The following is a 15515-nucleotide window of genomic DNA, read 5'->3' on the forward strand; positions in this document are numbered from 1 at the left end:
TCCTAAAGGCTTAAACTAAAACCCTCATCCTTAATTGTAAACACTAAAGACTTTCTCTCTAAGCCCGGTAACAAGGCAAGAAAAGGAAATTAAAGAATTGGAAGGGATGAAATGAAACCTTCTCTATTCACAGACAACATCACTGTCTACATAGAAAATCCCAGGGAACCTACAAAGGAATTTCTAGAATTAATAAGTTATTATTATTATTAATTATTATTATTATTATCACGGTTGCAAGATACAACGTCAATAACTAAAAATCAATCACATTTATATATACCGGCCATGAAAAATTGGAAATAGAAAAAAATTTTAAGTACATATATAATAATACCCAAAACATAAATATTTAGATACAAATGTAACAAAATATGTGTAGGATCTCTGTGCTGAAAACTACTACTGTTGAAAAAATCAAAGAAGACCTAAATACATGGAGAGATGTGGTATAATCATGCATTGGAAGAGGTTCAGTGTTAGGATGTCAAGTCTCCCCACATGATCTACAGATTAACACAATCCCAGTCAAAATCCCTGCAGGCTTTTTTGTAGATACTGAAGATCTGATTCTAAAATTTATGTAGAGAGCAAAGGAACTAGAGTGGCCAAAACAATTTTGGAAAAGAACAAAGCTGGAGGACTCGTGCTACTTGAAAGACTTCCTATAAAGCTACAGTGGTCAAGACCGTGGGGCTGGGGACAGTACAGACACATAGATTAAAGGAACAGATGACAGTCTGGATAGAATTTTTTAATTTTTTAATTAAGGTGCAAAAAAACTCCAAAGGAGAAAAGATCATCTCTTCACAAGCGGTATTGGTCATGGATATGTGTATGCAAATAAGGTACCTACATCTCATACCCTATAGAAAAATTAACTCAGAATGGATCATAAACTTAAGTATAAAACATAGAACTATAAAGATTCCAGAAGAGAAGAGAGAAAAAAACTTAGTGACCTTGGATTAGGTACAATACCAAAAGCATGATCCATGAAATTTTTTGGTAAGTTGGGTTTTGTCAACATTCCTACTTTTTGCTCTGTGACATGCAATGTTAGCAAATACAAAGATAAGCCACAGAAGGGGAGAAAATATTTGCAAATCACATATCTGGCAAAGGACTTAGATGCAGAATATATTTTAAAAACTCTCAAAAGTCAACAATAAGAAAACAACCCGATTTTAAAAATAGGCAAACAACGGGAACAGACACTTCGCCAAAGGAGATATACAGATTTCAAGTAAGCACCTGAAAAGATACTTAATGTCATGAGCCATTAAGGAAATGCAAATTAAAACCTCAACAAGATACCACTACACTCCTACTGGAATGGATAAATGAAAACAAAGAAACCAAACCAGACACTGACGATACCAGGTGCTGGCCGGGATGCAGAGAACTGTCTTTCCACGTTGCTGGGGGACATTCGAAATGGCAAATCCACTTTTGGAAAGGTCTGGTAATTTCCTATAAAGTTAGATACACTTCTCGTATGACCCAGAAATCTGCCTCCTAAGTGTTAACTCGAGAGAAATGAAAGCATGTGTTCACACACTGTCCTGTACGTGAATATTTGCAGCGGCTTTATTCATAACTGCTCAAAACTGGAAACGACCCAAATGCCTTTCGACCAGTGAATGGGTGAACAAACGGTGGAACATCTGTACGATGGAATCATACTCCATGCTATTGACACAGGTGACAACACGGATGAATCTTAAGGCATTACGTAATCAAAGGAAGCCAGACTCAGAGGTTCCATGTACCTGGCGTCGGAGTCAGGCCCAAGGCCGTCGGAGGGGGGGGGCGGGGGGGGTGAGGGGATGGGGGTGTGCAGAGACTCCACGGGCGACAGGACCGGGCTCTATCTTTGGTGGTGGTGGTTACAGGGCCCTATGTATTTGTCAAAACGCATAGATGTAAACAAAAGGAAAATGATTGTTACTGGATGTAAACTTAAACCTAAGAAAACAGAAAAGCCTGGATCTGGTATCTTATCATTTTTCCACCTTCCCCGTAACCAGCCGGGTCTTGGTGATCACGCACTCAGAACGCCACAGCAGCTTCCTAACCGTCCTCCCTGACCCCCGCTGAGTTCTCAACAAGGCAGACAGAATGGTCCCCTGAAAGGTATGTCACATGGCTCCTTGCTCAGAGTCTCCCGTGGGGCCCATTTTTCCCGGATAAGGGACACTGCGTGCTCTACGTGATCACCTGTTACGTCTGGTCCTGCCCTGGGCTCGCCTGCTTGGCCACGTCGCCGCGGCAGGTGCCGGCGGCCACAGTCCTGTACCTGTTGCTCCCTCTCCTGGAACCTTCCTCCCCAGATGCTGTCACACCTGCCCTTACCTGCCGCTGTGAGGCCTCTCCTGTTCACCTTTTCTCTGCTGCCCTCCTTACTATCTACCATTTGTATCTACCATTATTTATTTTGCTAATTGTCTGTCTTCTCCGCCGGGATGTGTACTTCACGGGGTGGAAACCTTTGCGAGTTTTGCTCCCTGCGGGACCCGTGGTGCCTCACACACGATGCTCATTGAGTAGGAGTGGAAGGGGGTGAGGGAGGCGGCTGTCATCACAAGTGACAGAAGGGGATTCTTCGTGCACGTGGTGCTGCGGAGACCTGGCTCAGGCCCTCAGGCAGTGAATGCTTCTCGGAGGAGCTGGACGGATGCTGGCGGTGGCCCCTGAGCCTACAGGTATGGGAACAATGCCAGACCCAGGGGCTTCCTGTAGGGCCCGACGCGTGCATGCAGACCCCCAGAGCGGGAATGAGCACGGACCACAGGATCAGCTCCCAGCTCCGGCACGCAGAGCTTTCTAGGGAGGAGACGGGCTCTTGTTACCCTAAAACGGCGAATCAGAGGGCCCGTCTCTCCTGACGCCGCGTTTTGTTGTGTGCGGGCCCCTGAGCCCTTCCTCGGCTCCTGGACCAGCCGGCAGGTGAGGAAGCTGAGGCACAGACGGTCACATCGCTTGCCCAGGCCCTGCAGCTGGCCCGCGGAGAAGCTGGGATCTGACCTCGGGTCCTGGGCTGCCATAGGCGAGAAGCCCCAAAGGGCCCCTTTCTGAGCTCTTGGGTGCACTGGCCTGGCCACCCTCCCCCTCCTGCACCAGCCCCGGGGCATGAAGCTGCCCCCACAGGTGCACGTGTGTGAAGTCCCCAAAGGGGGCAGGGATCGCAGCAGGTGGGTGGCTCCACCTGGGCCCCTTGCGGGAGCAGCAGCCCGGGGCCGGTGCTGGGCCTGGCTTGGATGCCCCCACCCTCTCTGGGCCTCAGTTTCCCCTTCCTCTCAGGGCCAGGCTTTCACCAGGGACGGCAGGGGCCAGGTCTGATGCCAGGGCGTTGCCGGGTCGGAGCGGGGGTCTTGGGGACCAGGCAGCCGCCACAGCTTGGCACCACCGCTCCCCCCCACCCCCAGGTGCCGAGCACCTGCCTGGTTCCTGGCGGTGATGAAGTGGGCGCAGGGCGAGCGGCTGCCTGGGGCCTTCGAGCTCCCCAGGAATGTTCCTAGGACCCTTTGGTTCTTTCCTGCCCAAAGGCACCCCACCCCCGAGGGAGGACCCGGCACCCAAACAGCCTTCACAGGACGAGGCCTTGGACCCTGATCTTTCATCTCTGACTGACTCATGGAGACACGGTGTACGTTCACCGAAATCACTCCTTTATCTAAGTTCCATGAGTTTTGATACATGCGCCCGCAGCACGGGCAAGACGCAGAACATTCACCACCCACTGCCGACACCACCACCCCCGCCTGTGCCCAGGTCACGTGATAGGAGTCGTACAGTCGGGGGCCTGTTGAGGCTGGCTTCCGTCCCCCGGCACGGGGCATGCACTCCTGACCACTGCATCTTACAGACCAAAGAAAGGCTTGAAATCCCGTCCGACGAAGGCCTGGTGCAGCCAAACCCTAGAAGGACAGTCAGGGTGGGAGGGGCGGGGCAGCTGGGGTCCGGTGGGGACACAGTCTCCCTGGGGAACAATGGGAGAGCTCTGGAGATGGGTGGTAAAGCTTTATGTTATGTATCTTTCACTCTAACAGAAAAAAAGAACAAAAGGCTTGTGATTCCTCTCCCCTCGAAACAGACGCTCGAGAACCAGACGGGAAGTTTGCTGCTCCTCTGCTGGAGGGAACGGAGGCCTCCAGCACCACCTGGCCCGGCCTCACTGTCCTGCTGCTGCCCGTGGGAGAGCACCCTGTACTGGCACCAAAGCTCACGGCCAGAGCCCCGGTCCTCCTGCGGCTGAGACTCCAGACGCGGGGGACGGGCTGCCAGCCCTGAGCTTCAGGGCGTCCCCTGGGGCGGCCGCTCACGGGGGTCCCTGCCCTCCTCACTGCCGCGGAGCCTCAGGACAGACCCTGTCCTCGTGCGGAAGCGCAGCAGGATTTTGCCAGATCGAGGAGTCCCGTCGCACGTCAGTACAACACACGAGCGAACCATGGACCTCATCCAGCCACTGTCTCAGCAACATCCTTTCTGGACCAGGGTCTGATGGGAAACCATGCCTTGTGCTCAGGGGCTGTGTCTTTAATCCCCTTTAATATAGAATAGCCCCTTGGCCTGTCTTGGGCTTTCATGATCTGGGCACCTTGTGAGCACAGGGCAGCTGCTTCTAGAACATCTCTCAATTTCGGCGACAAAGGGATACGTGGAGGGTCCGCTTTCTGGGCAGGGGTGCCGTGTCCTCAGTGCATATACAGCAGGAGGCCCACGATGGCCCCCGTCTTGGGGGCGCTCACTCTGGCGTCTGCCCGTTTCCCCAATATAACGTGACTCTCGGGGGCCTGTGACTCGCCAAACTTCAGCCATGAGTAGCAGCGTCAGAGGCCGAGTCGGCTACAGGGGAAGCAGCAGCGGATCCACGAATGGGGCGCCAACAGGTGGATGGATGGGGGAGGAGGGCACCGGGCGCAGCTGGTGGCACAGGACAGAAACAGAGAAAATGATCGATGCCCTGATTTTACTGGAACCAATTTTCTTCCACTTTGTGGAGACGGGTCTCGGCTGCCTCTGCCTCCGCGGAATCACGTCAGACTTTAATGGCCTTGGCGCTCAGGACACCGCCGGGTCCATGCGCCCACAGACACGAGCCGCCCCTGCACGAGCCCCGCCCAGGGCCAGCCCCCCTGCTGCAGCCGGGCCCGAGCCCAGCGAGGAGCGCTGCTGCCGGCGGCACTGAACGTGGAGGCAGATGGGGAGGCCGCGCTCCCGGGCCCCCCCGCCCCCCCCCCGCGCAGCTGCTGTTGGGGCCACGGGGCCTGGAAGACGGCAACCACGAAGTGACGACCGAGAGCTCAGCCGCGCCGACGCAGGCCTGGTGGGCTCCTGCCGGTGATGCCAGGAGAGGCTGCCTTAGGGCGGCCTCGCTGGGTGGGGGTGCAGATGCCCTGTGGTCACTAATTCACCCTTCCCGGGGCGCGGCCACGTGCAAAGGGGCCGCTGTGACCTGGGAGCCTCCTGGGGGTCCTCTGTCGGCCCTCACAGGGCATTGTGCTCCCAGGAGGAGGACATCTACCCCCCGGCTGAGCCTCACGAGGACCGGATTTACGCAGCGGGGGGGATAACGCTGCCCCAAGGACACTTGCTGGTGACTGCACGAGGCCACCACTGGGCACTCATCACCACTGGGTGCTAACCACCACTGGGCACTAACCACTACGGGGCTCTAAGCTCCACTGGGCAGTATTAAGCATAAATTCTGGACCAGGGCGCTGGGCGCTCTGCCTGCAGGTGCCCATCAGCATCGACAGCTGGAGGTGACCCTATTCCTGGGGCGTCTCTGGCTGTGGCCCAAGGTCTGGACTCTGAGCTCACGTGCCCACCCACTGCAGGTGTGGCCCGCCAGATCCTGCCCCCCCCCCAGAGGCACAGATGACTCTGTACTTTGGAGGGAAAGGATCCCCTTCTAGTAACTGAGCTCTGGAGACAGCCAGTGACGGGGACAGGAGGGCGTGAGCGACCACAGTCGAGCACACGCTCAGCCCCCAGGCCTCTGCCACTAAGGCCTCCTCGGGTCGCTGCCCTCCCGGCCAGCTGCCCGGTCAGTGCCCAGTACACTCTCACAGGATGGATGGACACGGGCCCCACCAGACCCGCAGCTGCGACACAGAGCCTGTGATGGCAGGACCTCATCACGCTGAGGTCAGAGCACGAGGCAAGGCCTGAAACGCAGTGGACCAGACACGACCAGGGTCAGCCCACCTGTGTGGGGACCACTGCCTGCCCTGGGAGATGCCTGAGTGAGCAGGGACAGCGCTTCCCAACAGGGAGACCCCACAATCCCTGGCACGTGCTGTCTTCCACTGCAGAAGTCGGCCCTGGGCCCAGCAGTCTGTTTAGCAGGATTGAATCCAGTTCCCTCTGGGGTCCAGGGAGGGGCCGGACCGTCCTCGGGCAACGTGGCAGGCCCTGAGGCCTCCTCCTCCCAGACTCCCCCATTGACCTGAGGCCCAGGGCCTGGGGCCTTCGCTGGCCTGCAAGGCCCTGTCCTCACCGTAAGCTCCTCTTGCCCCCTGTCCACCCCCAGCCCCCGGCTACACGCCCAGAAAATGCCCAGCTGTGGCCAGCAATGACAATTCCAAGCGGCTCAGAAATCTAATCACTGAACCACCTCGTTTCTAAACACGACTTCTGTTTGCAAGTGTCCAGGATGGAAGCTCACAGGTGTGGAGGGCTGACAGGCCTTGTGGGATACAGTTGGGCTGGGAGGGGCCCCCGTTTTGGAAAGTAGGGTCATTTGATTGGCCAACATCGCCACACGTCCAAACGTGGTCCATGAGAGGCAGATGCACGGAGGCAGGCACCCAGCCCCTCTTTGGACAGATGTCACGGTTTAAAAACTGTGGACGTTGGCCCAGATCTGCCAGGTGGCCCAGAAGCCCGTGTGGGGAACGTAAAATCCCCCGGGGAAACCTCTCCCGGGATGGCGGATGGCGGTGCAGAAGAGACGCAGCGGGGAGCAGCGCCAGGGCTGAGCTCCCCCGTGAGGAACGTTCTTTCAGGTACAGGAAGCAGCCCGCGTGCAGGAGCCCAAAGAGCCTCACGGGAGCCGTCAGCATCAGAGGGAAGGGCACCTTTACAACCGGCCCGTCAGTCTCTCCCAAGCACATGGCCAAGGCCTTTAAAAAAAAATGGAAACTCTGATCTCTGAGGGCGCCAGGAGGCCAGCAAGTATTGAGTAAACTCTCGGCAGTGCTACAGCTGCGGGCACAAGAGCGGTCCTTCCGCAGCGCGTGCTCAACAGACACCTGTCTAGTGGACGAATGAGCAGGACACGCCCCGGCCCACATCAGCATCACAGCCTCTGACCAAAAGGATTCCTGGGAGTGGCCCTTTGGGAGGCGAGGCCATGTCACTGAGGTGTCTGGTTCCATGACCAAGAGAGAGTGAGGGTGCTTTAGGGGGAGGCCGTGCTCCCTCTGCTGCTGTTGTTTTTTCTGGATGATCCGAATGCCGGCTGCTCCTGGCTGAGCCACAGGGGCCAGAGCGGGCAGGGGTCTGAAGGGAGCATCCCCTTGGAGGGCAGTGGGCACTGCTGACCCCGAGCTGCTGACCTGAGCCTGACACGTCCATAGGCAGGTGTCATGGCTGCTGTCCCCCAACCCCCCAACCCTGGGCACAGCCCATCGAGACCTCAAAGGAAGCCGGAAGGTCATTCCCACTGTTCACTGTATACGCCCTGCTTGCCACTGTTTCTGGCACAGGAGAGGCATCAGTAGAGAGGCAGCGGCCTCTGACTCATCCCCCCGCCACACGTGGCTTCCGGGGCCGCTCCATGCAGGGACACCCGGAGCCACACGTCTTCCGCACAGGCGACGGGGGGCCCGAAGCTTAATTCTGCCCACCGGCTCCATCTTGGTGGTGGCTTGTGGAGGGTCAGCCGCAGCCCAGGGATGGACATGCAGACGGCATCTCTTGCCCCCCAGCACGCCAGCTCTCCTACCCTGCCACACCCGTCATACTCAGAGGCAACAACATCAATTCTGCTGGGAAGCTGCGGATGGCTCAGGCATGAAACGACAGCCAGACAGGACAGCCCAGAGCGCCCACCCCACCTCCACTCAGCCCAGCTCCTCCTTTCCCATCCCACCCTGAGATGGAGGACGCCCCCCCACCCGCCTTCATGGCTACCCACATTCTCAGGCCACGATGCCGTTGAAAGCGGTGTCTCTGCCAGGACTTGCTCCCATGGACGCCCTCCTCCTTCCATTTCAGGGCCCTGCCTGGAATGTCTCTGCCTGAGAAGCCTCTCCCCAGGGTCGGAATACCCCTTCCTGGCCAGGCCGCCTCGTCCAAGCCAATTCCCCGGGGAGGGCTGGCCCCTGGGTTCCCGCGCACTTCGCCCAGACCCTCAGAGGACCATTGGTCACCCGGCTCCAGTGTTATCCACCTTACGTGGGCCCCCCGCCTGCCACCACACCTAGTACCTTAGGATTTTCCAATAGAAACAGCGTCGACACCACCACCACCAGTAAGAGTGCTTCCGAGAGCTTCTACAGGCCAGGAGCCAAACAAGCACTTCCCACACCTTCTCCCTTGAATTTCCACCTTCAGAGGTGGGGGCTGTGATTGCCCCATTTCACAGATGGGAAAACTGAGGCTAAATTAAGGAACTGGCCCAAGACAGCATCAGGCCAGGAGGCACAGGGGGAGCAGTCCTGGCGGGGGCGGTTCTGCTACAGAGGAGACGGACCACAGGGCCTTTTGAGAAGCTGATGGAAGGGACTCTCTCCCGAAAGAGGCCGGCACCAGCACACACACGTTTACCCTACATCTCAGGGAACATGGAGACAGCTGAGGCCCATCCACGGACGCCCCTCCCCTAGAGAGGTCACTGATCTAGGGTTCCAGCCCCCTTTGATGGAAGGAGGGGATGAGATAAGGGGGGCTGAGACCTGGCAGCCCTGGAGCGAAAGGTGGGAAGAAGTGGGGGTCAGGCTGCTCTCAAGCCCCACCCCTCCTGCCGCACCCCCCCCACCCCTTCCCAGCTTCCCAGGAGTAAACTTCCTTTGGGACACTTCTCCAACTTCCTGTACCCAGAGGGTACACAGACCAGAAATTACTGTTGGGGTGAGGGAAAGAGACGTGCTGTGGCTTCCCTGAGGGTGTGCCTTGGACCCTTGCCCCCAGGGGAGACCCTGGCCTGGTGCCCTCCGACTCCTGCTCCCCTAAAGAGGCTGCTCACCTGGATGACAATCTTGACCTTGGCGGTGCCCACGATGGGCGTGCACACCAGGCCACCGGGGTGCTGGCCGTCGGCGCTGCGGTTCTGCTGGCCCATGGTGAAGAGCATGGGCACGGCCAGCAGGCCAGAGGCCAGCCAGATAGCACTGATGAACTTCTTGGTGCGGCTGCGGGACATGAGGGTCTTGGCTTTGAAGGGGTGGCAGATGGCCAGGTAGCGTTCCACACTCAGGCTGGCCACGTTGAGGGCCGTGGCATAGGTGCAGGCGTCGCGCAGGAAGTAGTAGCCGCGGCACACAGCATCGCCGAAGGCCCAGGGGTGGTGCACCCAGATGAAGTTGTACAGCTCCACGGGCATGGCCAGCAGGAGGATGAGCAGGTCAGACAGCGCCAGGCTGCCCAGGTGGTAGTGCACCGTGCTCTGCAGGTTCTGCAGGGACTTCTTGCGCGCCAGCGTGAACGCCGTCACAGAGTTGCCCACCGTGCCCACCACAAAGAGCGCCAGGTACACGATGGTCACCAGCACCTTGGAGTAAATGTCCGTGTTCACGTCCAGGTCGCTGCTGGGCGCTGCTGGGACGGGCTCTGACAGGTTGCCGGAGCCGTTGCCGAAGCCCAGGGCCAGGAGCGCCGCCTCCAGCCCCGATGGCGGTAGCAAGAAGGGGTCTCCAGCCTGGGAGACCCGTGGGCCGGGCGCCGAGCTGTTGAGGTGCATGTCCCGCGCGCCGGGCGGGGTGGGCGCGTCTCAGGCAGGGACAGAGCAGAGGGAGCCCGAGGGGTGGGCGTGAAAGGCAGAGGGGGCGCGCCGTCCAGCAGGGAAGCGCCGACCCCTGGTCCGTGCCAGCCTAGAGCGCTCGGGGCTTGCACTCACCGGGCGCTGCGCGCTTTCCCGGCTTCCTCCGAATACCAGAGCCCACGGTTCCTCGGGCCCCGGGGCGGCAGCGCCGGCTCCAGCTGAGGGCGCCTGGCTGGCTGGGGCTCGGGCTGCGCGGGGCGAGCCTGTGGCGCCGAGCGGAGCGCACGCCTGGCTGTCCGGAGCGCTCTCTCCTCGCTCACGCTCTCCGCGCACCCCGCTCCGCGCTCCTCCAGCCGCGCCAGCACCCTCCCGGGCTCCGCGCCTCCCCTGAGCCGGCGGCAACTGGCGCGCCCAGCCGTGGGGGGCGCTGGAGGGGAGAGGAGGCGGCCCCAGCCACTGTCTCCGCCCCGCAAGGGGGCAGGGCTGGCTGGTTGCCCCCGCGCCCTCGCAGGGCCCATCCGGGCTGGGGGGAGCGCCCCAGGGACCTGGGATTCCCGCGGGGTGCTCAGGGAGTGTCGGCTCTTTCCAGGCACCCTCCTCAGGCAGCTCGGCCCCCGGGCCCAGGTCTTCCCAGCTTCTTATGCCCCACCTCCCCAAGGGAACTGCCACCGGGTCGCCTCCAGCTCGCTAGGCGGGGGAGAGGAGGTGAGAGGGTGGGGGTCCCAAGGAGGAGGCTTCCTGCTGGGATGGCTGGGCTGCCCCTCCTTCCTGGGGTGCCCACGGGGCGCCAGGAGCTCGGTGCCCAGGGGAGCTCTGGCACACTTAAGTGGCGGGTGGGGGGAGCTGAATGGGGAGCAGAAAGCAGAGAACAAAGCAGCACTGGTCCCCCGAGCGGGCTGGGCTCCTGCTCCTGGCACCCTCTGGGTGGCCTTGTGCCACTGTGGGTGCAGGGGGTACGGTTCAGGACTGTCATCACCACCTAGACGTGGTCATCAGATGTCACGCTCAGGGCCCAGCCGTGGACCTGGCTGGCTGCACCTGGTGGGCTGGGAATCAGAGACTGCAGTGGGTGGAGGGGAGAGAGGCGCTGAGGAAAGGGGGCGAGGCCAGGGAGCCCTGCCCAGACCCCAGGCACGGCCAAGGGAGAAGTTCAGGCTCCGTACTTACTTTTCTGTTCCCAACTGGCTCTGGGCTTGCCTGCTCCACTAAGCCCTGATGTTCTCACCACGGAGTCTTAGCACATAAAATACGTGCTTAAAAATGTAGCCTTCACAGGAAACACAAACGTCCCTTTGCTGGAGGCCAGCACAGTGAGCTCTGAGGCGACAGAAGTGGCTTCAACCTGCTTCTCAATATTTGGGCAAGTGTTTTAGCTTCTCTGTGCCTCGATTTAGTCGTCTGTGAAATGGGCACACAGGTGAATGGATGCTCCTGGGGGCCCAGCTGTTCTCGATGCCGTCAGCCCTGCAAACAGCAGGCGCTCAGTGGACACCTGTGGAGTGAACGCTCTTGTGCGAATCGTGTGGGGACTTCGGAGGGTGAGAGCGACGTGCCCAGGGCAACAAGAGTTGCTTTCAATCCACCAAATTAGCCCAGGTTTGCTCTCTGGAAGACAGGCCACCAGTTCAGTGAGCAGGTCCTGGGATTGGGAGCTGAGTGTCCTTGTCACAGGAGTGATGTGCCAGACTGTGTCGGGCCCATGAAGGCTCATCCCTGCACCCAGGGGAACGCCAGGGTCTCACCATGGACGGTGCCATCCGTTGCCTCTCTCGGGAGCCCCCGAAGGGGAAGGCAGCAGCCCGTGGCCGCTGGGACCTGTCCTTTGCCAGGCAGTAGCTGTCGCCGCTCAGGACGCCTGCAATGGAAGCGCGCTCTGGCTCGGCTGTCGCGCTCTGGCTGGGCTGTCGCGCTCTGGCTGGGCTGCTGAAGCTCATGTTTGGTTTTCACACCCCTGACCTTTCCGCTAAGCTGACTTCTTTTCAAAGCTTTCTTTTCCAGCCAGCCTAGGAGCTTAAAAAGTCATAAAAGGCAACGTAGCACAAATATTATGACAAGGCCTTTGCTTGAAACCACACAGGAAATGTCACCTGGAAGGCTTTGCTGTACCGTGTGGGCGGCAGGCCCTTGTCTGGGGTCCCCGGCCACTTTGAATCCTTCTCCTGTGAACCGGGGAGCCCAGACGGCCCGGCAGCCGGAACCTTCGACTCCAAGCTGTTTTCCCTTTCACCTGCGATTTCCCCAGGCATGAGAGCTTCTTGAACTGCTGAGACCCTTTAGAGAAATCTTCGGTGGGGTGCTCGGAGAGGGCGGGGCCAGTCCGCTGTGTCCTTCAGTGACCGGATCACACCCTTGACCCCCTGAGCCCTGCGCGGGAGAACCTGGGGCCCTGCTGCCCTGCCCCTCCAAACGCTGCGTGTCGGCAAGGGCTAAGATCCGTAAATGAGGGGCCTATGTTTCTTGGAGAAGTAGGCATGTCACCTGAGGGGGCAGCAGGCACCTGAGTGGCTCTAGATTCCTGGGTTCCCGGCATGCTGTAGGCAGGGTGGGGTCTTGGCTGCCCTGGGCTCAACAGTCTGTTTAGGAAGACCCCCCCCCCACCATGGCGGGGGTCCCGGTTTGTTTGGTTTGCTAACTTCTCCCAGGTCCCTGTGAGGCTACTGTATACACTGGGGGCTCAATGGACTTTTGCTGAGCTAGTGTAAAGGGTAAGACAATGGACAGCGAGATGAGGGCTTTGCTTCCCTGGCTACAAGAATTTAGTCCTTGGAGTCCCGGTGTCAAGGGGCCCCTCCCCCTCAGAAGTGTGTCCTTAAGGCAATGTCCTTCTCTTTCCTCCGGTCCCCACTCCACCGCTGGGCGACTCTTGTTAACAAGAAGGCTTCTTCCTAAATTAAAAAAAAAACAAGTTCGCAGCAATACCTGTGTCAGTTATCTGTTTACCTCCTGTTGCATAACAAAGGACCGCAAGCTCAGTGACTTAGTGGCGAACACACATTTTATTGTCATGAATATTATTGCTAGATTTCCCATGAGGCTACAGGTGGGTGGGGAGTAGTGTACGTTTACTTAGAGACACTAAGGATTTGTAATATGTGTAATTTGTAGAGTTTAGCTGTTGATTTCCCACCCACGGCATGGGATTGCACATGTCAGAATGCACAGCGTTCCAAGGAGGGTTTTAAAAATAGAGCAACACGTGTGTAAGTGTTAGCGGGCGGTGGGGGGCGGGGCGTGGACGTCCTTCCAGCCTCGGTTCGCACGTCCTCGTCCCTCTGGCTCCCTGCTCGCGCCTTGGCCCTTGGCCAGCTTTCTGGAAAAGCGAGCTGCGCTAGCAAGGAAGAGCAAGAAGAGGGGGAGGGTGTGGCTGCGGGGAGCGCGTCCTGCTGCCTGGGTGTCTGGCTGCCTAGGAGGTGGCTGGGAGTCCTGGGTCCACCTGCCCTGACCTTGGTAAATAAACTGACCAAGCCTCAGTAGACCCCAAGTCACTAGGTTGCTACGAGCACCATGTGACGGGTGCACAGCTACACACCACGTGGAGGTCACTGCTCTATAAACTCTGGCTTTATCGCCGGTGGGCTCACCCTGTCCGGAGCTGGAGAGGCTGGACGGGGAAGAGGAGGGGCTCAGCTCCTGGGACCCCCCCCAGCGAGTGTGGGCGTGGGGGTTCATTCCCGTGAGTGGCAGTGAGACCGTGTACCTCAGACTGGGACTTGAATCCCCATGTGGGGACTCGAACTCGGCCAAAACCCACGGTCATTTTTTTTTTTTTAACATCTTTATTGGAGTATAATTGCTTTACAATGGTGTGTTAGTTTCTGCTTTATAACAAAGTGAATCAGTTATGCATACACATATGTCCCCATATCTCTTCCCTCTTGCGTCTCCCTCCCTCCCACCCTGCCCATCCCCCCTTGTGCCAAGAGGTACCCCAATTTTGTGGTACGCGGGCCTCTCACTGCTGTGGCCTCTTCCATTGCAGAGCACAGGCTCCGGACGCGCAGGCTCAGCGGCCGTGGCTCACGGGCCCAGCCGCTCCGCGGCATGTGGGATCCTCCCAGACCGGGGCACGAACCCGTGTCCCCTGCATCGGCAGGCGGACTCTCAACCACCGCGCCACCAGGGAAGCCCCTCCATGGTCTTTTAACTGAGATCACACACCTGGTTTCAAGACTTAGTGAAGCTCAGGTTCTTGATGTCTCATTGCAGAAAGAATTCAGTGAGAGACACAGTGATAGGTAAGAAGCAGATTTATTTAGAGAGAAACACACTCTACAGAGAGAGTGTGGGCCATCTCAGAAGGTGAGAAAATCACCAGGGTCTGGGGTTGTCAGTTTTTATAGGGGTGGGTAATTTCATAGGCTAATGAGTGGGAGGAATATTCCAGCTAATTTGGGGAAGGGGCAGGGATTTCCAGGAATGGGACCACCACCTAGTTTTTGACCCCTATGGTCAGCCTTGGAACTGTCAAGACGCCTGCAGGTGTGTCATTTAGCTGACTTGTTACAAAGAACGTATGCTAAGGCTTAAGGTCTAGTGGAGGCGGACTCCTCCATCACCTTGGACCTATTTGGTTCTAATTAGTTTACGTCGTGTCCTCGGGCTATGCCATTCTTTTAAAGGTTGTGCCCTGCCCCCTTCCCTCTTTTTCAGCGGGGTGGAGGATGCATGAGGAAGGCTGTGTTCCAGGCTGCAGGTCAGGGCTGGTCCCTCTGGGGCGCCACCCTCTGAAGCAGGCAGGGAGATGGCCGGGGGGGGGCGCAGAAGTCAGGCCATGGGGACCTCACTGTCACAATTGTCGTTTCACCCTCCCGCCAAAGCACGGCCCCTTCTCCTAAGTAATCTAAAGCACTCGCGGTGCACTTTTCCGGATTTATGGAGCAGAAGCACTTGTAAGAGCGCCGGCCACTGGTACTCCCGGCAGAGAAGGGCTCGGTGGGGCCTGGCAACCGTGGACCCCGCCTGGGGCATGGAAGACTTCAGCAGAGAGATGTGTCGGGAAAGATGATGTTTTGGAGGAAACAGGGTATGTTAGATCATCTTCTAAGGAAAAAGAGAAAATCCGATCTCCAAAACATGGTTTGATGCAGCCCAGTTTCCTAAAAATTGCTGTTGGGAAGGCTTTGCCGTGGCATTCATTTCAGGCTGATCAACACAAAAGATGCTTTTGAGAATTTTCTTTGAAGTTGCACCCTGACTTCCGGGGACCAGGTTTGAAACTGATGGAATAATCCCGCCCACGTGAGGCCACCACCTTCCCCCCTCATTCCCCTCCCCCTCCACACCTAGGTCAGGCTGCAAGGAGGGTCCCTAATTACTGGCCCAGGAAAGGCATTTTCTTTTAGAGATTTGCTCTTGGGCAAAAGACGACAGCACATCCAATGCAGAAAGACCAAAAATTCCATCTGTTCAATTTTCAAAGAAAAGCAGTATTTTGTCAGCTCTCACCAGGGGAAGCTGAGAGTTTATGCCTCTTATAAATTTATCAATTTCTGGTTAAATTTCCCAGAGGTGCTTGTGAACACACTTGAGACTCAAGCTGAAAGAGTCACATTCAGCTAATGCGAGTCTCCTGGCAGCTGCTGGG

The 15515-nt window shown here is 57.7% G+C and overlaps 1 protein-coding gene across 1 annotated transcript in view; it reads right to left on the reverse strand.

Annotated features, from left to right (window-relative positions):
• NTSR1 (neurotensin receptor 1) overlaps positions 1 to 9910 on the reverse strand; it is a 47437-nt gene extending 37527 nt beyond the window's left edge. The window contains exon 1 of the mRNA XM_029221849.1: positions 9197 to 9910. Coding sequence (XP_029077682.1) covers positions 9197 to 9910 — 714 coding nt within the window. The remainder of the gene's footprint in view (positions 1 to 9196) is intronic.
• Positions 9911 to 15515: the final 5605 nt, after the last annotated feature.

This window comes from Monodon monoceros, unplaced genomic scaffold (genome assembly GCF_005190385.1).
Source record: "Monodon monoceros isolate NGI ecotype Baffin Bay Population unplaced genomic scaffold, NGI_Narwhal_1 Super_Scaffold_13, whole genome shotgun sequence".
NCBI classification, from domain to species: Eukaryota; Metazoa; Chordata; class Mammalia; order Artiodactyla; family Monodontidae; genus Monodon; species Monodon monoceros.